Raw genomic sequence first — 24,463 nt, 5'->3', positions numbered from 1 at the left:
CAGCAGGAGCTTTTGGCTTAGGGCTGAATTTTAGCCCTGTTCACCTCCCAGGCTGTGTGTTCCTACTGTGTACAAACTGTACCCCTTACGCAATGGCAGCCCTGAATGTTTTTCTCCCTAAATAGGCTCACCACCTCCAGTGCTTAGTTAAGAGTCCCCCAAAGAAAGGGACATTGTAGATGATGACGATCTTTTCTTACCCAAGGATTTTAATTTTGTATCTTTTCTGAGTTTTGGCATTTTGCTGTCACATAACTATTTCCCTAAACAGATGTTATTCGGTTCATGTTCATGGTAAAGTAGAACCATTTCCAGTGCTGGAGGAGATGAGTTTGTCTTTCAAAGCCTTGATTGGTCTTTGTCCACGAGCCTTGGGTCTCTCCTGCATGACTGGAACACTAATCAGAGAAGCAACAACAGCACATTTCAGAAGATAGGGGACAGGGGAGGTGGATAAAAATAGGCAGCCCAGCTTCCCAAAAGCATGGTTTTGCTTCGCAGCCTGACAGTATTTTGAGAGAGGAACACGGGGTTGCCAGAGGGAGGCTGTGATGGAGTAGACCCTCATGTACGTCTTTAAAATCCCGATCCTTCCAAAAACGTATGGGGTGTAGTTCTGGCTGGTATAGATGAATCTACCTCACGACAATGACTTAGCTATCATTCTGGGCTCCCCAGAGCAGGCCTAACAATGATGGAGCGAGCTCAAGGTGGAGAAAGAGGAGTGCTTCGGGACGAGCATTAGCGGGCGAGTTCACCAAGCCAGCATTTTCCAACGGCCTCAGGTTTCCTGAAATATGAACATGAGTAGCATGGCTCTTATACAGCATTTTATGTGTGCGATCATGTTCGTTTCTTTGAAGTAAGAACCCATAACTTTCCATCAGATTTTCAAAGGGGTCCATGACGGCCCTCCCCTTCCCCAAATTAAGAACTGTAGGAAAATAGCACAACTGTAGATTACAATTCTGGATCTTAGTGGTCTGAATTATATGGAAAGGGTATGTACCAAGCCTTGAGGATTGGCTACTTTCAATAGAAAAAAGTGTAGCCACCCTAAGCTCTTTGTAACAAGCATGTATTGAATTTATAATCATTTTTAAAAGTTAAAAAATGTACTACCCAAAGGATAGCCACCATTTTGCTGGAGCCTCCCCCCGACCCCAGCCCAGCCACCTGGTCAACTTTTCCATTTTGACTTAATGTGAGAAAAAATTACTTCTATTTAGACTGAGGAGCCTGGAAGTGGAGAGAAAATAAAACATAATGTGCCATCAGACAGGCTATTGAATTAGAGTTATAAGACTCTTTTAAAAAAATGTTTAGGGGTGGCAGGTTAGCTCAATTGGTTAGAGCGTGGTGCTAATAACACTAAGGTTTCCAGTTCGATCCCCACATGGGCCACTGTGAGCTGCGCCCTCCTTAAAAAAAAAAAAATATATATATATATATATATATATATATATATATATATATATATATATATATATATATTTAACTGCTGCAAGTATGCAATACAAAATTCTGGCTTGCAGACATTCTATTCCTTGGCATTTGTAGTTTCTCTGTATGTTCAACTGACTTCTATCCCAAAGGGCATTAAAATATATGATCTTGCCTCCACTTCCTGTGAAATCAACCTGCCTTCCTTAAACTAAACTGATTGTAGGAAAATTACCACCACAAAGTTGAAAGACTAGGAGATACTTGCAATATATGTAACCAACAGAGGACTACTATGTATAATATATAAAAAGGTACTATAAATCCAACAACTCAATAGAAAAAAGGTAAAGTACATGAATAGGTAAACAGGAGAAGAAATACCAATGGCCAATAACCTCACTACTAATCCCGAGAAATGTCATGGAAGCAGCAGGAAGATACAACATTTGCCCATCTGATAGCAAAAATTGAAGAGAGTGACAATATTCAGTTTCGGATAGGTAAAAGAACAAATTAATGGTTTTTATAAAAATAAGTACAAGTAACCTATGACCCAGCGATTCCCCTTGTAGAAATTTATTCTTAAGGAATACTACACATGGACTCATGCTACACATGTATACACGTACAAAGCTATTCAGTGTAGTGTTGTTGAAAAAAGCTAAAAATTAGTCTCAGTGTAAATGTCCATTAACAGGAATATAGTCAAGTAAGTAATGATACACTCATACTATGAATATTGTGTACAACCATTAAAAAGAACAAAGCAGTTCTTCTTATGTATTGGTATGGAAATATGTACATTTTCCATCGGTGGGCAAAACAAGCCAGAACAATATGTACAGTGTGTATAGTGTAGTATCGTATGATTCCATAGTGTAAAAATAAATGAGACTGTGTGTGTAGTAACATACATGTGAATTTATAGGAAAAAATTTGGCAGGCAGTAGTAATCTCAGGAGTAATTAACAGAAGCAATAGGATTGAAAAAAATTAGTTAAACTCTTTATATATCCAATACTATTTGCATTATTTCTGCGGAACATAATTCATGCATTATTTGAGTGATTCAACAATAATATTTAAAACCCAGATTTTTTTTTTTTTTTAATTTAAAAAGTAGAAAACGCTTGAAGTGGACCGAGCCAGACTCCTAAGTTGAGGTATATTTGCTCTTTGATGAGTGCCATTAGTTCATGGTTTAGGAAGTCGAAGAAGATTCCTCACTTGCCAAATCCCCTAGTCCAGAGCTCCTTTGACAAAGCTGGTAGAGGAGGAGGTTCCAGTCTCAGCCCAATCATCTGGCGAGGAAAAGGCTCCACTCCGGCTCCATTCAGGGGGACATGCTGGGATAGGAGACGGACGGGGAGCTGCTCTGCCCTCACCTGAAGGAGGGTGAGAACGTGAAGGAAAGAAATGGCCTAGCAAGCAGGTAAAGAAAGGAAATCTTATTCCACTGAAGTGTAATGGGGAGGCACTTATACCCCCACAATACTTCCTTCCCAGTGCTGTTCTGTCAGTCCACCTCTGATAGCCCAGTGTCTTTGTCAAATAGGATGGACCTTTCTTGGAAGAAAGACCACACTAGTTCCAATATTCCCTAAAATCAGGCAGTTTAGCCCAGTGTTACCTGTTTTAAAAGCCTTTATTTAAGAAACCTTAAGAAAAGTAAATTACAACCTTTTAAATCTATAAATTAAGGGGTGATTACCAGTTTACTTGCAAAATAATTGACATAGTGTTTCTCTCAGTAAGAGTTTCTCTGATACACATAAGCACGTGTTTGCTGAAAACAAAGAGATCTGAGCCCAAATTATTAGGTTCTGATCATTGGAAATCAATCAGTAATAAAAATGCATCGTCTCTGAAAGGATAATCCATCATTGGGCACGTAATTGAATTTAACTAAAAAAATGGATTCATATATAGATTCTGAGGTAATATACTTGGCGGATACAGGACGTAATGCATTTCACCAGACAACCTGAACAGGGACATTTTCTCTTGATTAGGCTTTCCATAAATGACTGAGGAATATTGCAAATGTTTATATCATTTCCGTAAGCATGTAGGGTATGTGGGGATAGTTCAGGATTCAGGCAAACATACTTTCCCTCTGCCTCAGCAGAGACCAAATTATCTTTCAGAGAACCACTTTACTAGGACTGTTCATTCTTACTTACATGGTCTGATCGGGAGATTTTTTTTCCTATTAGGTGAAATTTTCTGAAACTTTGTGTCTTAACTCTTAATTTAAAAGGGGGAGGGTTATATTTCTAGACTAGGCAGACATTCTAGAAAAAGTTTGTCTTCTTACCAGCTCCAGACTGATGGTGTCCATCTTCTAATGACCCCAAATAATGAATTTTTAAATAATTTTTTTTCTTTCTTACACAAGTAGTGCATATTTGATGTAGAAAATGTGGAGAATATATAGATATGCAAAAAAGAAGAAAATGAAAATTACCTATAATTCCAACCCCTCGAAACAATCACTGTTAACATTTTGAAATGTATGCTTTCAGTCTTTTTAAAATGTCCGTAATGCTTTTCTGACAAAAATGATTTCATGTAATGTGTACAATTTTTCTACCGCCTCTTTTTTATTTAACAATATACCAAGGACATGTCTCTATAGTGTTAAATATGCTTCTACATCATTTTTAATGGTTGCATAGTATTATCAGTCCCCTGGGTTGTTTTCAATTTTTCACTCTTATGAACAAGGCAGTAATGAGTACCTTTGTTATTAAATCCTTCTTCACATCCATAAAATTATATATCTTTGAAAGTACACAGTCGCACAGTTTCAGCCCCTCTCTTAACATTGAGCTAATTAAAGATAAAGAATGATTTCTGTTGGGATTCAATAGAACAAAGAAACGGAAATGCCTTTGTTTTTGTTTTCCAAATTGCTGTCACGCCACGGGGGGGGGGGGGGGGAGTAGCTAATGAACATTTGTATAGAGAAATTTAAACTTTTAGCTTAAGATGACCTCAGTATTCATTCCAGGTGTATTAGTGTTTAAGAAATTTTTGATAACCAGCCACTGAAATTAAAGTGATTGTATTGAAAGAATGTGTTATTATTGTTAACTAAGGTGCATTTGTTCTAATCACAAAGCAGCATCTCTTTATTGCTTCCAGTCTCCTCGATTTTCTAAAAGAAAAGCATGCTCTTTGCTTGGCCAGACTGCTGCTTAGCCTTCTTGATACTTACATTGCTATGGACAGCATTCTCGATTGACAGTTTCGGGGTGGGGAGGGGTTCAGCTAAATAACATAGCTCAGGTCTGGATTTCGAGCCACCCTCCATCTTGGCCCCAGACCACAGTGAATCAAATCATAAACTTCTGGCAAGTCTGCCCTTTGGGAATGAAGAGACTCTCACATGACACACATAGACTGATATAAAAAGACACCAAACCACATGATGCAGAAAATACCTAAGGAACAATTCCAGCTGTGAATACCCGCTCTAAATCCCTACCAAGATAATTAATGATCTAGTGCACAGGCTGGTCAGTTAACCAATTGCTCAGCGTTCCTTTATTGTAATGAAGCATGAAGTTAAATTCTGCCATGAGAGCAACAGAAGAATCCCCATCTGGGAAAATTTTTGATAAAATGTAGTAAAAAAAAACAAAGAGTACGTTGGAAGTAGGGGATAAAACAACAAAAGTATTTAAAGTGAGACTAACTGTCATGTTTATGCTTTTCACATACTGAAGATGGATGAGTTCCTTAAGATTTAACAATTGGGGTAAGACAGGTTTTCTCAACCCCAGCACCATGACATTTTGGACCACATAATTCCTTGTTGGAGGCTGTTGGAGGGTCCTGTGCATTGTGGGACGTTTCACAGCATCCCTGGCCTCTACCCACTAGAGGCCAGTAGCACCCTCATCCAGTTGTGACAACCAAAAATGTCACAAAATTGCCCCCCATTGAGAACCACTGGATTAACAGATCATTCTCCTGAAATACTGAAAAATTGCAGACTCAGGCCCAAAATCATAATGTCATGTGCCATTTTATTTATAGATCAGTGTGGGTGGAAGTAGTGTCAGCCCTCTTCAAGCTGTTAGGCTAGACTTGAAGTTCAGGGTAGGCCTGCACTCTCTGACACCAAGTATTCTACGCAAAAATACACGTGGGCGAGCATTGCACCAAATCTCACTTGTACCAGCAAACGTCCTTTCTCTGCCTTCTACGTCATGTCTTCTATAATAGCAATGAAAGTGTCCTTTCTGTTGATGAATGCACTGATGTAAAGAATCTATTTGGAAAGGTATATGGGAGGTAAGTATTAAACCAAACAAAGCTGAGCCTGTCCTTGAAGGGATCTTCTAACTCTGCTTAGGAGATCTCTGGCTATGGCACTGCCCATGTGCTACTACTCTCTACCCACTTAGCTCACTTCACAAGAGACCGCTAAATAATTTCCACTCTTCTCTGTTCTAAGACTATTCTGACTTCACTTCCTTGTACTCACTCCCCCTTTGGCTGGTGTAACTAACTTTATGATTTACTCTTCATAAAGTTAGTGGATCCCCTGCTTTTTTAAACCTCTCTTTGGCTTCTGCTAAGCTACTGTCTTCCCCTAAAGCGCCCCCTCCCCTCCATTGAAAGTTTGCATTTAATAACGGAAGTTGCCAACGTCTTGACCTTCTTTCAGATATGACAATGGATGATGTTCGGGAATACGAGAAAAACATGCATGAACAAACCAACATAAAAGTTTGCAATCAGCATTCCTCCACTGTGGATGACATAGAGAGCCATGCCCAAACAAGTGTATGTAGAATTTTTAAAACATGTTGCCCACCCTTTACCAAACGTACACATAAACTGATCTTTGAAATACTGCGAACACTCAATTCGCAAACTGCTTGCACAAAAACGTGTCATCAGAGGCGGTTGGTGAAGAGCATGAGCTGGGTCTGAAGAGGACAGTGTCACCTCTTGCTTCCAGACATTTCGATTGTTTAAAGGCGCCTGACTCCTGGTTGTTTTTGGTCATAAAACCAAGAACATGGAGAGTGGAAACATTTTGTGGTCCCGGTGAACAGCCTGCACCATAAGAGAAAGGGGGAGGGGGGGCAGCAAAGAGGATATCACACGAAAACTAGGACATCATGCCTCTAACTTTTTGAAACAGTTAGCACTAAGTTCTTTGTTCAAGGAGAGGTGTCTGGTCCATCTGGTATTTTAGGTTTTTTTCACATTTGCTTTGAAATGGTTTCTTCGGCTATTTATATAGCTGTTTTACCCAATCAGTTCCTTTTTACTAGGTTAATGTCCAGATGTGGCTGCGTACATACACCCTGGCTGCACAGTGAAGGTGTGGTGAGCTGGGACCGAACCAGAGCTAGCCCGGAACTTAGGACAAGCCCCAGAGAGCCTCGAGTTATTTAGTGGCACGTTGGAAATTGAGAGATGACTGTACGGTGTGTGCCAGTATTTTAAATATATTGCAGTCATTCGTGCTAATGAAGAGGAGATACAGGTGACAAAGAAGTAATCACTGTCACTTATATGTATCTTTGGCCTGAGCCGTGATCTCTTTGAGAGCCACCTTGAGCCCACAGGTCTGTTAGCTCATGTCCCAGAATAACACATATTCGATTTTTAAGAACTTGATGATGTAGTTATAGAACATGGAGAGATGGCTTTTGTTGTAAATGGATGCTTTGGAGTTGTGAAGACCTTTTGGTTGCCCTTGGAAATTTTTAGTTAGGTTTTTCAGAGCATGTCTTTGGAATATGCCCTGCAAGTCTCCTGTGCTGCTGCTGTTGGATGCATGTGACTGCCCTTGAGGTTGAAATGGCCCTAACTCTTCCGCCCCATTTTGCATGCAGTGATTAGATTTGCAGAAAACCGTTCTGACAAAACTGCCGAGGAGATGCTCTCTATGGGCAGACCAAGTCCCACAGGACTTCCCCCTTCCTCTGTCCCTGTTCTCAAGTTAGAGATGCTCCTTAAGGGAACTGCCCTTGAATTTTCATCCCTTTCAATTACCTTATCTTTTAGGAATGTTAGATACCAGTTCCCTCTCAGCCATTCTCTGAAAGCTGCTCACTCACTATAAGTATAACCCGACAAAGGAAGCCAGAGGAAGTGGGGAGACTCCACACATCCAAAAGATACAAAGCACAGTGTTTTGTCTCATTCTAGTTTTCAGAGCTTTCAGCTCAAATCTGTTTGCTTGGTTTTCTTTTCATTTAACTGTGATTATTAGGGTTAGAAGGTCAGTTGACCAGTTAGATGGTGATACCTGGAATGGTTCTCCCCATGGGAAAGCCCGTGTGTTCTCTGACTGCAACTCACAGGCGTTTCCATGACTTCAGCCAAAGAGATGTCTATCTCCCCAGAAGTTACACAGAGTTGTTGTTTTGAATGCTTACATTTCCCTTATTCTGTGGAATCCCATCAAATTGAAGATCATTTGTTTTTTCCATTGTCTTTCTTCTCTATCATAATGAAAACCGGTTGAAATCAAGGGGCTGCTGTCCATTACAAATAAAACTGCATGGGTGCTCAATAAAATATAATCATCAACCCGAGTAGGGACAAATGAAATTGAAATCATGCAAAATTAACATCCATGAACACGGCATTAAGGAAATAATCTCCTTTTCAATTGACCATTTTCAGTGCCTTCAAGGATGGGAACGACTAAGTGCCTCTGGGAGGGAGTGTAGAATCTAAATTCTGTACTTTGGGTGATCTCTGCTCCCTGCTGGATGTGTGGAGGAAAGCACTACATTCAGACACTTGTTTAGAAAGCCTGATTTTTCTCCAAGATGACATCCATTTATTACAGCAGAAACATACTCCGATTTGCTGAAATGTTTCTGACAGTCTCAGTGTTATTTTGAAAGAGCTCTTTTTAAGAAAGCTTAATCTCATTTCTTAGCTTGTTTAATAGTCTTAGTATTTTTTTAAAAGTGGGCCGTTTGCAGGTATAATTTTTCGTGTTATATTCTGAATTCTATATTACATCAGCACAGCCATACTTTTCTATTTCCTTTGTAAAACCTTTCCCTTTCAGAAAATTTTAATAATTGTTTCCAGGAAATCCTCTTAAGGATTTTTTTTTAATATTTCTGGTTTGCTCATATGATATGACCTAACGTGTATATGTAATATGCATAGCTATATCTCCCCTAATGATTAATATCATCTTATGAGTATTCATTCCATAGTTCATATTTCCAAAGTAGCTGTGTTGTTTCATGCTAATTTATGCAGTATCATGTAGGGAAGTTTCAAGTGCTAAGTTTAAGGATGAAAGATGGGTGACTAGGAAGCTAAAACAGATACAGAAAATCCATGGACAGCAGATGTCACCTTTTACTCAAGGCCAAGCTCTTAGGCCTTCATTCGGTGTTTTTTCTAATAAGCCCAGTTAACTGTTTTCCCATTACCAGCAAATAAAAGTAGCAAAGGATACCAGGGATAGTTAGACTGAGAATAATTAGTCGTAAACTTAACAATAGTAATAATCGTAGTAGTAGTAATAATAAATAATAGAGTTCTTGAGAATGAGAGAAGAAATATCAAACTATAAAAAGCAAATAGACCCTGAGAAAGAAGTCGTCACAGAATTAAAGCGCAGTGATATATTTTGTTTGAAAGTTTGTAAGTGTATCTAATACATTAAATACATTATGGAAAGATTAACATTTAAAAGATTTTTTTTTTCTCATTTAAGAAAGTTTCCGGCATTTGGGACGTCTGCATCATGTGACAATGCCTGTTAAATGAGGCATCACTGAATTGGTTTCTTGAATGACAAATAATGCTTTTTTTCCTTTTAAATAAAATTCTCATTCATTAAATTATCTTCTCCCTTTGTTCTCTATTCTTTTTATGTTTCCTTGAGAAATGGTTTGTTTTTGTTTTGTCGTGTTTTGGGTTTGAGGATAATTAGCAGGGTTTGTTGTTTTCATCATCTTGTTTTTTAAGCTGAATTAATTAAAACACGATATCTAAACAATCTCAGGATGGATATACAGTTAGGAAACAGGTAACCCCTAGCATGAAAAAAAACATATTTATTGAATAAAAGGGTAGCATGTGGAGAAGTTCTGTTGATTTGCCTATTTACCCTATTAGGGTATATTGTGCTTTCGTAATCTGAAAGACAGTAATATACATCATTTGGGGGCCATTCATTACTTTAATTATTTCCCTTTATAGAAAAGATGTCCAGGTCTAATAATAGTTCCTTATACCATACCCGTGACACACCTTCTCTCCCTTCCCCTCTCCCTCCCCCTCCCCCTCCCCCTGCCTTTTCCCCTCCCCCTCCTTTTTCCCCTCCCCCTCTCCCTCTGTACTCTCCCAAACCGTTCCTATTCAGAATACTTAAAATATTCAGAAGAGTGTTTTGGGAAATCTTGGAATATTTTTTCAGAGGTTTGCCTCAGTGAAAAGAACGAATTCAGGGTTTAGCGTGTCAACGATCATTTGGGTTTATAATCTGGAGGGGCCCCTTTATCATAGGGCTCCCATAGGTCCTTTAAAACAGGCATAGTGATGACTCCACGTGCGTCTCTTCTAAATCGCTGCTCATTTTTCTTTCTATGTTTTCTTTCCTTTGAAGACATGACAATGGATGAAGTCCGAGAATTCGAACGAGCCACTCAGGAAGCCACCAACAAGAAAATTGGCGTTTTCCCACCCGCAATTTCTATCTCGAGCATTCCCCTGCTGCCTTCTTCAGTGCGTAGTGCGCCTTCTAGCGCCCCGTCCACACCTCTCTACACAGACGCCCCAGAATTTCTGTCGGTTCCCAAAGATCGGCCCCGGAAAAAATCGGCCCCAGAAACTCTCACGCTTCCAGACCCTGAGAAAAGAGCTACCCTGAATTTACCTGGCGTCCACTCTTCAGATAAGCCATGTCGGCCCAAATCAGAGTAACTTCCTATGAATCTTTCATGGGGTTTTATATTTTCGTTTTGTTTGTTTTTTTAGAATCTTCTAATATAGAAAAAGACTGCTTTGTCACTCACACATGTCCCTTCGATCTCTGAGTGTGCATGTGGTTAAGTAATTTCACATATAACATGATTCCCTAGGTATGCCACACAGTGTCATATTAAATGTAAGACGTAAGACGCAAAGGACTGAAGGAATCAATCTTCTATAGCCACAGCTGGAAGCCAGGGAGGTAGCCTTGTTATGGGGCATTTGATGAGGTTGGTATGGACGTCAAGAGTAAATGAGTGAAAACTTTGCACCAGTGTGTTACAATGTGTGGTAAAATAGTGAAGTCAGTTTCCTTCCATGAAACCTGAAATTCTCAAAAATACTCTCAGGCGTAACATCCCTAATTGTTAAATTTTGAACTGCTCATCACCGATACTTGAATACCAGTAGTTACTAAGATTCCTGTTTTGGATAGTCTGACTCAGGATTTGGGGCCTAATTAACACTTTAAATTTTTTGAAAATTTTAATTATCAACCTAAAGAGGCTCCAAGTGCAATTAATGATAACGTATTTATACCTTTCACAGAATTTAATAAAGACTCCACTTGTTTCTGTCTTTTAATAACTTTCCCCTTGATGCCCTCATGGCCTCAGAAATCTTAAGAATTGCATGGATGAATGTGACCTTAACTGACTGATTTTGGAAGAGTTGGGTTAGGAACCAAGAGGCCGAGGTGAGGCAAATATCTTTTTTCTCTACAGGTACCAACAAACCTTAACTTTTCAGCTTCCATCATCCATTAAAATTCTCAGAATTTGCAATTAATTGAGTAGAATTCATTGACTATTTGCCCATTTAAAGAAGTTCAAGGAAGTAGAGTAAGCTAGCGGGACTCGAGCACTGTCAGAATGTCTGGTTTGGAAACCCTGAAAAAGAAAATGGTCTCCCATCCCCCTCCGGGTTTTATTTTTAATAACATCCAGACTTCTTGGAACAGAGTGCCCTTCACTGGACCTTAGAAAAGACTGTCATTCTCTTGCTCCTTCCTTGAAATCCAAATATTGGGAATGTCACAGAAGTCGAGGAAATACTGTCAAGTAGGAGGAGAGAATGAATAGAATTTGTAAAGAGGAGGCGTGATCAAAGATGCCCCTCTAACTTTCTTTTCTTCGAGTAGTGGTGACGCAAGATTAGAATCAAGGTTGACAGGAGGCAAGATCATTCACCCAAGTGACAGAAAGAGAAAAATCTGCCACCTTCGCACCTCACTGCCTTTAAACGCAGAAGGAAGGGCAAGCAGAACCTAGCATTTACTTTTGTCCTCCAAGAGAGGAAGAGAACAGGTAATTGGGCAACTCTAAGCCCCCAGCTAGCCTTCCTGACCTTAACCTCCAACCTCAGGAAAGGACCTTCCCCAAACAGATTCCAGAGCAAACAAGGTAGACCAAGGAGGTATTCTCCTCTCTCAGCCTCTCAGCCAGTGGACCCTGCCTGCTTCTCTCAGTGCTTAGCACTGCGCATAGTGTCTTTCAAGTTGACAGATTCTCCCAAGGTGCAGGCCCCTGCCCCGTGAGCCCAGCTCCAAGTGGAAATCATACGTCAAACTGTCAAGATCATTTCTTTAACTACAGGTTGGCATTTCACTCAAAAAATAAACCCAGAACTCAAGGATACCCCGTTGCCAATAGCTTAAACCAACTGTGCATCCCTTCCCTAAGAATGATAGCCTTGTCATAAGACATCTTTGCATGGTATGGTGCATGACTTTTGCTTGTGGGAAAACTTAACTTTTATTAAACCCCTTGGACTTCTCAACGCTCCCTCTCCACGCAGTAGTACTTACTCAATGAAAATGTTTGGCTTTAGAAAGCAAAATTCTATTTTCAGAAGACAGCCATAGCGTGTGTATTTGCTTACCATTGATTTGCAAGCTGAAATCCGGATGGCGTGGGATCACTATTTGCGCATAGAACGGATTTATTTTGTGCAGGTTGTTAACACATCTGACACCTCGTTTTTCCATTCATACCACTGCTGTTTTCCCTTTTTGTAAAGTAGCTTCTGCTATCAAGGTCAACAATTCTGTATGCTTTGGAAAGCTAATTTTTGATTTCCTTCTGTGAGTTTTCTTTCTCTCTTAGCCAGCACAATACCACAGACATCAATTGCAAACTGCTGGTGATAGTGTGATTTTTAGCCATCAAATGTGTGTTCTTAAAATATGTTCAGTTTTCTGTCTCCCTGTGGTTTGTGTGCATTTAATAAACGGGGGAGGGTGCTTAGCTACTTTGCTTACTTACTCCAGTCGTCACAAGCGTAAATAACTTCAATATTTTATCTATCTTGATTTTCAAATGTCATTTTACATTCTCCATACATGAATTTGTTATTGTGGGGTACAAGCCTGCAATGAATGTGTATATAAAACGTGAATAATTCCTATAAGGATGGACATTAAATGGCTGCATGATGGAAACTTAGAAGAAAAAAACAAAACAGAAACTTGAATTCATTAAGCATGTTTGGGGGAAAATAGAATCTTTAACTCAGTGCCTCCGTCTGCAATGTGGAAACCTTCAACTTCATTCACCAAAACTGTATTATACCTGTATAGATATACCTATATATATAAATATAGTATGGTGAATCAGACAAACCGCCGGTTAATCTGGTAGCCAAACTAAATAACCCATAGTACAACACATACTTGCTCACCATCTTCATCTCTGATGGTAGTGAAGACCATCAAAACGGCTGTCAATTTTCTTACTTTGGGTGAATTTCTGATGCAAAATGCCCATGTGCTTTTTGTTGACTGTGGTACAGCCTTGCCGCTTTGACTGTGCTTTCCCAGGATAAGAAGGTCTCAGTGTTTTTACCCCATAAACTTTGTCAGAAGTTCGCTCTGAAGACCATTTCATTTTTCTACTTTTGGGCTGTGACAAAGCAAAGGAAAAGCTTGAAAACAGGAGGCCATGACATTTTTCAGTGACCACCGTTATAACTGACACAATAGGCATTCGTTGGCGAGTTAATTTATAAACCCTTCTCATGGTTTTGCATCTGTGTAGGTGGGAAATGGTTTTAATTTATCTGCAGGTATTTAGTAACCATGGACTTGGTTGTGAAAATAAATCTCTAAGGAGCGCTGTTGTGGGAATGGAACACAGACACTTAAAAAACACAACACCCCCAAAAGTAATTATGTGGTTTTCTTTCGAGACGCTAATAAAATTAGTGACCTAAGAGAATAGATTCTGACATTTCTCAAGAAATCATTTCAAGGCTGATATATTTATGTGTATTTTTAAATTCTCCTTTCCTTAGCATCTCCTCATGGCTCAGAGACAGCGAGGTCAGTGGTTTAGGTCAATAGGAATTTTACTCTTCAGAAAGGGCAGAGTACAATTTACATATAATGTACTCAGATAATCCAATAGACAAGAATTCTCTAAACAGTTTTAGTCCCTTTCTGATGGATCATCTGACTCAGTAGGCTAGTGGACCGTCTGCCATCTGAGCCATAATTACTGCAATTAAAAAAAAAAATGTCTGTCCAGTGACTAACTGGTCATGGATAGACTCTTTAAAAGTACGCATTCTTGCTGAAACTGAACTGCTACACAATAGCACAGGGGAGGCCACACATACCAGGTTCTTCTGTGTTCTACCTTCCAAACAATCTGCATTTGAAATGTAAGTGCTTCAGCTTTGCAGGAGTTTAGTGCAATAAGAGAATGTGAATATGTTGAGAACTTCCCAGATGCGTTATTAATTGTAATTTTGTTGTTAACGAATGCTTTACGATAAGCCTCTTGGTGTTTTTTGGTTTTTTTCAATTGAAAGCATGTCTGTTGAATTGCAAGTCTCCCTTCAGTTTCAGTCAGTATACCACTGCCACAGCTAAAGGACCAAGTTTGGGGTTGCACAGTGTTCTAGATTATAAGCAAAGCAAACAAAAGTTGACCCTCACACATGCCATTGTTCTGTGTCATTTTATGGCTGTTTTGTGTTTTTTCCCCAGTTATTTATTATTGTTAACTTACTTTTTCTTACATTCTATTGTAAATAAAGTACAAAGCAATCTTCTTTCCAAGCGTAGCTTCCTCTCTTTCTCAAGCTTTTCTCTTTTCTCAAGGGATTGTTGGCAATAGTGAACTTGTGGATTGATAGGAAAAAAGCCATCAAAGAAGGAGGAGCAAGCCAATGGCCGGTACTTAGACCCAGTTCAGGGGGACTTTGTGTGCAAGGAACCTAGTCCTATGGTGCCTTCAGGGCCAGAGCCTTTGGGAGGAAAAGCCTGGGTGCCGGCCCCCACTACCCAGCCAATAAATACCCAAGGTGAGACTGTAACCCAGCAGGATACACACACATAGACTCACCCATCCAACAGGTGCTTGGTTCCCTCATCAAATGGGAGTGATATCCAAGAAAAATCACCCCGAGGGAATCTGTAGGAACCACCCCAGTGGGACATCAGATTCTCCATTGCAGGGCAGGCCCTTCTAAAGTGAGCAAAAGTCCCTCTGATGTGGTTTCTCCAGGCTTAACAGCCCCTGTTCACAAAAGTGTTTGTCCTCTGGGGATAAGTAGAGTGAGGACAGACAAGTTTTTCTGTCCCTTGTTCAATCGTCTCAGAGTTTAAGCAACAACACAGCTGTCACTCCATGCTGTCTTCTTCCATCCTGAAAGGGATAACAGCACGCACATCGTGTGCACTAGTCTCTGATTGTATCCGGACCCCGCTTCATGTCACTGCCCCATAACTAGGCTTACTACCCTGCGAATGTCCCCGGAACCAGGTAGCACTAATCCAGTGAACTAAGACACGCTTGCTTTTGGAGCTCCAACTTCACTACCACGCTGCCTTTTAGTTCTCTCTTCGAAACACACAAACACACACGGTCGCTGGCTGACTTTCAAGCAGCAAACTTGGGTACAGCAGGTTGGCTGTTTCTTCCTGGGGCCGAACTATCCAGATTCTTAACATTTGAATGTTAAGTTAAATACTTAACATTCTAGTGTTAAATACTATAAGGATGTAATACCTCCAGTTTCCCTATATCGCTTTTCATCGTGGTGTTATCTCGTTTGAATGTTTCTCTCAGACTTCTGAACACCCACATTTCTTTTCTAAAATTTTTTGTTTCCTTCAGTCCACTTGGGGTTCTGTGCTTCCAACTTCCAACTGTACCTCGCCCTCCCAAGTTCGGAATAAATCATGTATCTTTTCTCCAAGCCCCATCCTAAAATACTCCTATATGCAACCCTGAAGCATTGATGGCCTTGGAACAACAATCACCGTGCGTGTCCGTGTGCGAGAGTGTGAAAGTGTTTGACTTCGTGTGGTTGCTCCAGGCAAGCTGTTTCCAGGTGTGTTATACTGACTTTCTGCTTAATTATAAGCCCTCTAATGTTCCATACTCCCATACAGTCTCCCTTTTCGACAGCATGCTATCTAGTAAGACATCCTATTCAAGTCTAGACTTTGAACTACTTCTACTGCTGGGGAAATTGGAAAGAGTCTGGTACTTTGCACTTAATGCTCTTGCTCTGGTCCCAGCATTGAGAACTTGAGCTAATATGTAGCCAAAGAAACTGGACATGGCCTCCAGTCATAGTGAATCAGGCCATTTAGTGCACAATGTTACTGAGCTGAATGAAACACCTGGAATTTAGGGGATAATTAACTAGAAGTAGCAACGCTATGCACTGAAGGCAGACACAAGAGACTGGGATCGTTGTTTCGCCTCTTTTCACTTGTAGAAGGGAGATTTGGCCACTGTCACTCGAGGGTGTTTGAGGGCAGCCAAATCTGGACCTTTGTGATTTTTTTTAAAAATCTTATTCCACAATAACTCTCCTGCTCCCAAACGATTCTACATGCAAGATGCTGGCAGTTTTCTGCTCATTAGCAACCCTTGAGAATCATTTTGTGATCTTAAGCACACCAGTGATGATTACATCCAGAACATTCCAAAGATAGCTCGCTGCTCTCCGCGCAGTGTGTTGTTAAAGTCAGTCCCTCGGTGCTAATAGGTTGTGCCTCTTCTCAGAACACAACTTGAAAATTTAGAAATATTACTGCAAGTTTGAGCTTTCCACTCTCAGAAAGAGCTATTTCTTCGCATTTTAAAAAATTCTATTATACAGACCCAAGGAAGTGAATTTTCTTTTCACCTTCATTAAGTACTTTAGGCTTTGCTCTTCTGTGCGAAGATAACTCATATGCATACCTTTCTACAGAATGCTTCACGGATTTTGAATTGTCTTATAAACACCTTTGCGTTTGGTATATAGCTTGTTTATCATTTTTCACAGCTGTGTAGTATTCCATTGGGTTGGCAAGCCATAGTTTATTTAAATCTTCCTTTGTTATATCACATTTAGGCTATTTTCTGGATTTTATTATATAGCGTGTTGTTAGGAACATCTTTATAACATAATTTATGTCTTCTTTTTAATTATTTGTTTGGGATCAACTCCCAGAAATTGAGTTACTGGGTGAAAGCATATGAATATTTTTATGACAGGGTATTTACTGCCAACATCTCCTCCAAAGAAAATTGTACCTATTTACAATTCCACTGACAACGTAGGAGTGAGAACACTTGTCTTTTTAAGCAGTATTTGCAGTTTTAACAGTTCACTATTCTAAACTTGCTAAGCAATTGCTATTGGTTGGTGCAAAAGTAATTGTGGTGTTTGCAATTTTTTTTAACCTTTGAAACCGCAATTACTTTTGCACCAACCTAATAACATCCAATTTGTTGGTTTAATGTACTAATACCCTCTTTTTGGGTGTTCCTGTGATAAAGGGAAGCCCAGACAAAGGTCTCTGATTTATTCAGGTGTTCAATACCTCCTGTAACTTACTACACTGCAGCAGTGTTGACTGGCTACTTACGGAAACAAAAGCATAAGGAACTGCATTTAATTGAATGAACAAACGTCAATTCTAAGTCATTTTGTTTTCATGCTTTTAGTGATAACAAACATTGAATGATGTACCTTTACTTATGGATTTTTTGAAAACTACCATATACGTGCCAACAAGTGTTTTGTGCGTGTTTTCTTTTAACCAAGAGAGAATCCAGGTAAAAACTCGAGCTTACAGTTATTTTACAATCAGCGACTTCCTGGTTCTAACAGAACCTTGGTAAGGACAGAGCGGAGTCCTTCCTAAGTCATTTCACTTCTCAGAAAGAATGTGAATGTGATGCAGAGGTGCTCCAGAAAAGGAACAGTCTGTGCGTCATCCTTTCTTGAGTTATGTGAGAGCATTCCTGAGGAATAGTGAATACCCCTCAAGGAGAATGAATGGTCACTTCTCACATAACAAGGGCAAGGTATGAAATTTGCCTGTGAGTTAGTTTGGAATCTACCTGCAGTCTGTTTTTTTGTTGTCAGTATTGTATGTGTGTGTGTGTGTGTGTGTGTGTGTGTGTGTGTGTGTGTGAACTTTTTATTTTTAAATAATTGTGGATCCACAGAAAGTTACAAAGTCATGTATGTGGATGTCCTATACACCCTTCACTCAGCCTCCACAAACAGCTTGTGTAACTATCATACAATACCACAGTTCTTTTGAGCAACATGACCTATTATTGTCAGAATGTCAAAACTTCTCTTTTTTCTGATATGTTAGATCTAATTTACATCCAAATATAAAAGCTTAGTAATAAGACACCCTCCCTAACCTGGTGAACGGATTTTGAGACGGATCGGATAAATACACAGAGGTTTAACTAGAAAGGCCAACATTTTGTCAATTGGATTTGCTAAGCACTACTCAGCCAGCACTCTTCAGTGATTCCTTTTACATAAAATTAAAGCAAATGTACCCAAAGAAACATACATATCTTAAACATGAGCCTCTTCAGTCTGGATCCAAATATGAATCAATTATTTTAAGTGTTTTTGGTAACTTCCTCTTTCCTCTTCCCATTGCGTCTTCATTGAGTCTTCCAATGAAAACCAAGGAAAAACAGAATTAAAAAGTAGAATATCTCAAAATCTCCTGAGGGGACAATCTGAGAGTCTTTCTTCCCAGAGGGAGCACTGAAACCTACAAAGGGGACCCCTAAAACTTCACATGGTATGTTTCTCTCCCATGCCGAAGCATTTGCGATTTTACTTTCCTCTGAAAGGTGGCCTTCACCTCAAACATCTGAGTTATTAATGATCTGTACACACAATGGTTCCTTAACCCTGGTCCCAGCCACCATAACACCTGTCACTGGGTCTCTAAAATCACCTCTTAAACTCATCTCCCCAAGCCTCATCCCCACTGAGAGAGTGGGAAGCTACCACCCCTTGTCTGGGTGCAAGGGAATAAAGATGTCTTCCTGACATCCTATCTGGAACTCTAAAAATGTCTTCCTATTGAATCATGGTCACTGCAGTTTCTAATGCTGATATAAAGGTGATGTTGACGGTCTTTCTTCAGCTGCACTGAGTAGGTTTACTGGTCCAAGTGAAAGCCCTAAAGGCCAGTTGAGAAGGGGGTCCTAACTGCATTCGTTGTCTTTAATCCACATACACCCTCATCCTTACTCATGCTAAATTTACAAACTGAGAACCTGGAGACATGAGGGTGGAGGGGAATAAGTCACACGTAGTTCAACCTGGGACTAGGCCCCATTCACTTGACCTTTCAGTAGCAATTCCGCAAAGAAGTTCACCAGCACCCACCCCAGGCTGCCTCATTTGCCAGACCTAATAGAGTTTAGGGGTAGAGAGTGTGTAAGCAGTCTCAAACGTCTTCCTCAGCCCCATCCTGAACATACTGAATCAAAGTACTAAGTAACCCTTTTCCTAGGCTGACCTGAGTACTTTATCTTCAGCCTGCATCTGCTCCCTGCCACCCCCATCCCCATGTAACTGGTTCACAGAGCTAATCTCTGCTTTAGTGCTCAGTCCTCATTCTGGTCTTGACATAACTTACGCTATAATCTAGTACTGTCTTATCTTCCTTCCTTCTTTCTTTAAATTAAAGTTTATTGGGGTGACAATTGTTAGTAAAGTTACAAGTTACATAGATTTCAGATGTATAATTCTGTAATATATCATCTGTATATCACATTGTGTGTTCACCACCCAGAGTTAGTTCTCTTTCCATCACCATATGTTAGCTCCTTCCTTCTTTCCGTCCTTCCTTCCTTCGTTCTTTCCTTTTTGCTTTTCACAGCCCCTATTATGTACCAGACACTAGGAGAGGCACAGGGGATATAAAAGTGAACAAAAACAAATCACATAAATAAATGTGTAATTGTGACTTGATACAGGGTCAATGAAGGAAAGTTGGCATCACGCTAGAAGAGCATATAACACAAGGAAAACAGCTCTTCAGTGGAGATATAGATCTGAAAGGTGAGTGGCAGTTAGCTGATTTAGGAGAAGCTAAAAAGCATTCCCAGCAAGGGAATTAGCATGTGCAAAGGTCCTGAGGGGAAGGGGCATATCCTATTCCAGGTTCTGAAGAAAAACAGTATAGTTTGAGTCAGAGAACAAGGGCTATCTGATCAGAGATGAGCCAGGAAAGAGTGATAAGGATCAGATTTCGCAAATTCCTTGTGGATAGGGTTGTCAGATTTAGCAAATAAAAACATAGGATACCAGGTTGAATTTAATTTCAGATGAGCAATGAATAATTGCATGGGATATATTTATACTAAAAAATCTGTTATTTCAAGTTCAAATTTGACTGGGCATCCTGTATTTTATTTGGCAACCGTACTTGTGAGTCAGGTAAGGATTTGATCTTGTTCATCCTGAGAACAAGGTATTAACAGGATTAAAGCAAGGAGTGGCATAATCTGATTAGAGTTTTGAATAGATCATACTGGCTACACATTGGAAGGGAGCAAGTGGAGAAGCAGGGAGATAGGGAAGCAATTATAGTGGTCCAAGTACGAGAAGGGGCTTGGACCTGAGGTGTGGCAGTGGACGACGAAAGAGGTGGACAAGTTGAGCTATATTTAAATGAGAAAATCAACAGCACTTGGGACCTACTCCCTTCCCACTGCTTTAGCTACCTTCCATGTGGGTGACAAGTTGCCCAAACTCCTCCTGAAGATTGTTGGGTTCTGTGGGCACTGTATTCCACCCACCCATCTAAAACTCCTCAGCACCCCGTCTTTTCTCCCACTTCCCTATTTTGTTACAATAAGATCACAAGTGCATGCTTGATCTTGAATTCCAAATATACTTGCTGGGTTTGGGAACTCATTGGAAAATTGCTAGCATTAGGCTGAAATGTATGCACCAAATTGTAGCCAAAACAGCTTAGATTCTTCCCCTAGCTCTGATTTTTGCTGTGGGGAGGCCATCTTTAGAGGGGCCTGCCTGAGTTCCGATAATATTGTTCGATTTATTGTTGTGGTCTGAACATTTACGTCAAAGATGTTGTGGAACCATAAGATTTCACTCATAGGGGCAGCCGGATGGCTCAGTTGGTTAGAGCGTGAGTTCTCAACAACAAGGTTGCTGGTTCAATTCCCGCACGGGATGGTGGGCTGTGCTCCCTGCAACTAAAGATTGAAAATGGTGACTAGATTTGGAGCTGAGCTGTGCCCTCCATAACAAGATTGAAAAAACAACAACTTGTAGCTGATGGGCCCTGGAAAAACACCATTCCCCAATATTCTCCAATAAAAAATTAAAAAAAAAAAAGCTTTCACTCATAGGTGGAATATAAAACAAAAAGAAACAAGCAAAGAAACAAAACAAATTTATAGATACAGACAACAGATTGGAGGTTACCAGAGGGGAAAGGGAGTGGGGGGCAATAAAATGGGTAAAGGGGGTCAAATGTATGGTGATGGATGGAAACTAGACTTTGGGTGGTGAGCATGCTATAGTGTATACAGATATCAAATTATAACGTTGTATAATGTCATATAATGTTATTAACCAGTGTTACTTCTATAAAATTTTTAAATAGGCGGAGGGGGAGGGAAAAAAATTTAAATAAAAACCGTAATATCTCTGAAGCACAATTCAGCGAAGCACAATAGCACAAGGTTGCCTGTTTACACACTATTTTTCCAGCCTTGGCCCTGACCTTTGTTTTAGTCTTAGCTTTACAATTAAATACAATAAATGCAAAAAAAAAAAAAAAAAAGGATGTTTTGAGATTCTAAAACTGGAAAACATATCTCAGAGCATCTTAGACTTTAATTAAGAACCACCACAACTTCCACATAATATGGAGATTCGGTGGAATATATATATCTACCACCTATCCTTTTTTTAGAATGGTCCTTCTAGAAATGTTCCTCTGGCAAATCACTTATTATATCCCACTCATGCAATGTGCACGCCACCGACTGTCAACCTTCCATGAAAAGTCCATAATGGATTACATTCTTCCTTTTGAATATGGGGAGGCATCCTTTCCTACCTGTTATATAATTAGACTTGTTCAATGTATACTTGTCACCTAATTCTATTCTAGGAATTGACTGTGAGAGATGATATCTTCTCTCGGTCTTCACAACTAGGCAACCAAGCACTATAAACATGACAAACAATCCAGACAAAACACCCACAGCTCACAGTAAAATGTACAGGGTCACAGCTGCCTTTGAAGACCAGCCCTTAAACGTCTCTAACCAGTGATGGAGAGCCAAGCCCTGCTCTTGCTCATTGACCTTGACTGATGCATCCTGGAAGTGGAACACATTGCTCTGCTCTTAGCTTAGGCCAGGTTTTTGAAGACACATAGTTCCCTTGTTACAGCTGGTATCCTTTCAAAAAGGATTGCAATCTCCTTCAACAGTTTACCAAACTTACACTTCAAATTACAGAGGAACATGCAAGTGCAGTTCCAGCTTTTTCGGCTAGTAAGTCTTAGTTTGTCCTCATGGATTAAGTCAATAACCCATCTATTACAATGACTAGCTACGTAAGTGTGATTTATTCTACAAACATGTATTAAACTCTTTCTATAGTTCAGGAACAATTGCTGGTGCCATGAATACAAAGATGTAAACTGATTCATTCAATCAAACAGCACATTTTTACCGAGTGCCTACTAAGTGCTAGGAAATGGGGGTGCATAAGTGACTGTGACAGACAAGACCCCACATACACACCCTCAAGAAGCTTATGTTATAGGGGGAGCCTAGGTGAGTGAGCAAACAAATAAAATAATTACAAACTGTGATAAAAAGGAAATAAATTGCTGAGTTAAGAGAATGACGGAAAAGACTTGTTTTAGACAGGTTGACAGGAAGTCCTCTCTAATGATGGTGTCCTCATCATTTCTCACCTGGTGTAACTACAATAGCCTTTGAATAAAGCTGCCTGCTTATGCCACAGGTCATTTGCACTTGCTGCTGAGAATGCTCGTCTTAGCTAACCATATGATCAGCTCCCTCTCCTCCTTATGTCATTACTTAAAAGTCACCCTCTCATGAAGGCTGTCAATGGTCAGCTTAACTAAAATACCCTTTTTGGAGGTATTATGTTGATGTCCAGAAGCTATAGTACATGTGATGACACAATGAATTGAATGCGGAAGCAAAGGTGAGAACCCAGTTATCTTTTATTAAGCCAAACATTAAAGAGATTTGCAAACATCGATGACAATGCCACTCTTCTCACTAAATTATTTTTAAAATTAACTTTCATAAAAATGTTATTTATGTTAACATGTAATGAGTTTATTATTTTTAAATGAATAAATACATTTTAATTCCTCGGTTTTTAATTTCTAATATAGTAAATATCTATAGCTATAACTCATATAAACAAAAGCTCTTTGTGGTCCTTAAAAAATTTTAAGAGTGTAAAGGAATCTTAAAATCACAAAGTTTGAGAACCCCTATTTTAAAGTCTTCAAGTTGAAGAAGAGGGAAAGCACAAATTCAATACGTGTTATGAGTAAGCTTTCATTGTTTATTAGTCCCAGATTTTTATGGTACAGGCACTATGCCAGATACCAGTGATAAATCCACAGTTCCTTTAAAGAAATAGACATAATGGGGGAGATATATGAGTAACTAGGCCACCCCAAGTACTGGATATCACAAATACACTGGTGCCCTGTATCAGACATTTATCCAGTCTCAGAGAGTCAGGGAAGACTTCCTGGAGGAGGAGAAGTCTAGGCTGTGAACCGAAAGATGGGCAATATGCACCAAACAAGGTTTAGTACTGTAGAGAAGGTGGTTAACTGTGTTGGGAGGAGAAGGAAGAGACCAAGATGTTTAGACAGACTCTCACAGTATTTCTTTTACAACTAACAAAGGGACCACAAATACAAATTCCTTGGTCACTTTGAAAAATAAAAGGCCTGTTAGCCTTATTAAGAATTTACAGTATTTGATTCCTTTACAATTGCTGAATATTCTCCTTTCTCCAGTGTTTTGATGTTGTGGCCATGAGGAAACTCCACCCACAAGGTGATCCCTGTGGACCCTTAATCTAAACTGATGTAGAGGCATTTTGGCCTGGGATGTAACACATGGTACATGTTTGTTTAGCAACTGCCTATTTAGATGGTTTCTAAGCACATGCACAATTTATCCTTTTTTTTTTTTCTTAAGATTTTATTGGGGAAGGGGAACAGGGGAACAGGACTTTTATTGGGGAACAGTGTGTACTTCCAGGACTTTTTTCCAAGTCAAGTTGTTGTCCTTTCAGTCTTAGTTGTGGAGGGCGCAGCTCAGCTCCAGGTCCAGTTGCCATTGCTAGTTGCAGGGGGCGCTGCCCACCATCCTTTGCAGGACTCAAGGAATTGAACTGGCAACCTTGTGGTTGAGAGCCCACTGGCCCATGTGGGAATTGAACCGGCAGCCTTCGGAGTTGGGAGCATGGAGCTCCAACAGCCTGAGCCACCAGGCTGGCCCCACAATTCATCTTTTGATTTAGATTTTTTTAAAACATGATTTAATCAGTCCTGTTCATTATAACTCTCCCAGAAATAATGTCTTGCCAAAAATTGTCCCAGGGACTTTCAATTTAACCTTCTTCATTAGAGAAATTTGAATTTCCTGTAAGCTAGGGACTTCCCCATGGTGCTCAGAGAAGGGGCGAGAGAGATAACTTGGCAGGGCCGGAAGGCCGCGGA

At 39.9% G+C, this 24,463-nt stretch overlaps 1 protein-coding gene across 1 annotated transcript in view; it reads left to right on the top strand.

Annotated features, from left to right (window-relative positions):
- Positions 1 to 14,475, top strand: part of PITPNC1 (phosphatidylinositol transfer protein cytoplasmic 1) — a 215,043-nt gene extending 200,568 nt beyond the window's left edge. Inside the window, exon 10 of the mRNA XM_088802328.1 lies at positions 10,058 to 14,475. Coding sequence (XP_088658454.1) covers positions 10,058 to 10,374 — 317 coding nt within the window. The 3' untranslated portion in view covers positions 10,375 to 14,475. The remainder of the gene's footprint in view (positions 1 to 10,057) is intronic.
- Positions 14,476 to 24,463: the final 9,988 nt, after the last annotated feature.

This window comes from Rhinolophus sinicus, chromosome 12 (genome assembly GCF_057876585.1).
Source record: "Rhinolophus sinicus isolate RSI-liver-muscle chromosome 12, RSI-T2T, whole genome shotgun sequence".
NCBI classification, from domain to species: domain Eukaryota; kingdom Metazoa; phylum Chordata; class Mammalia; order Chiroptera; family Rhinolophidae; genus Rhinolophus; species Rhinolophus sinicus.
Note: the sequence above shows the minus strand (reverse complement) of the source record. Positions and strands in the feature narration are given on the sequence as shown.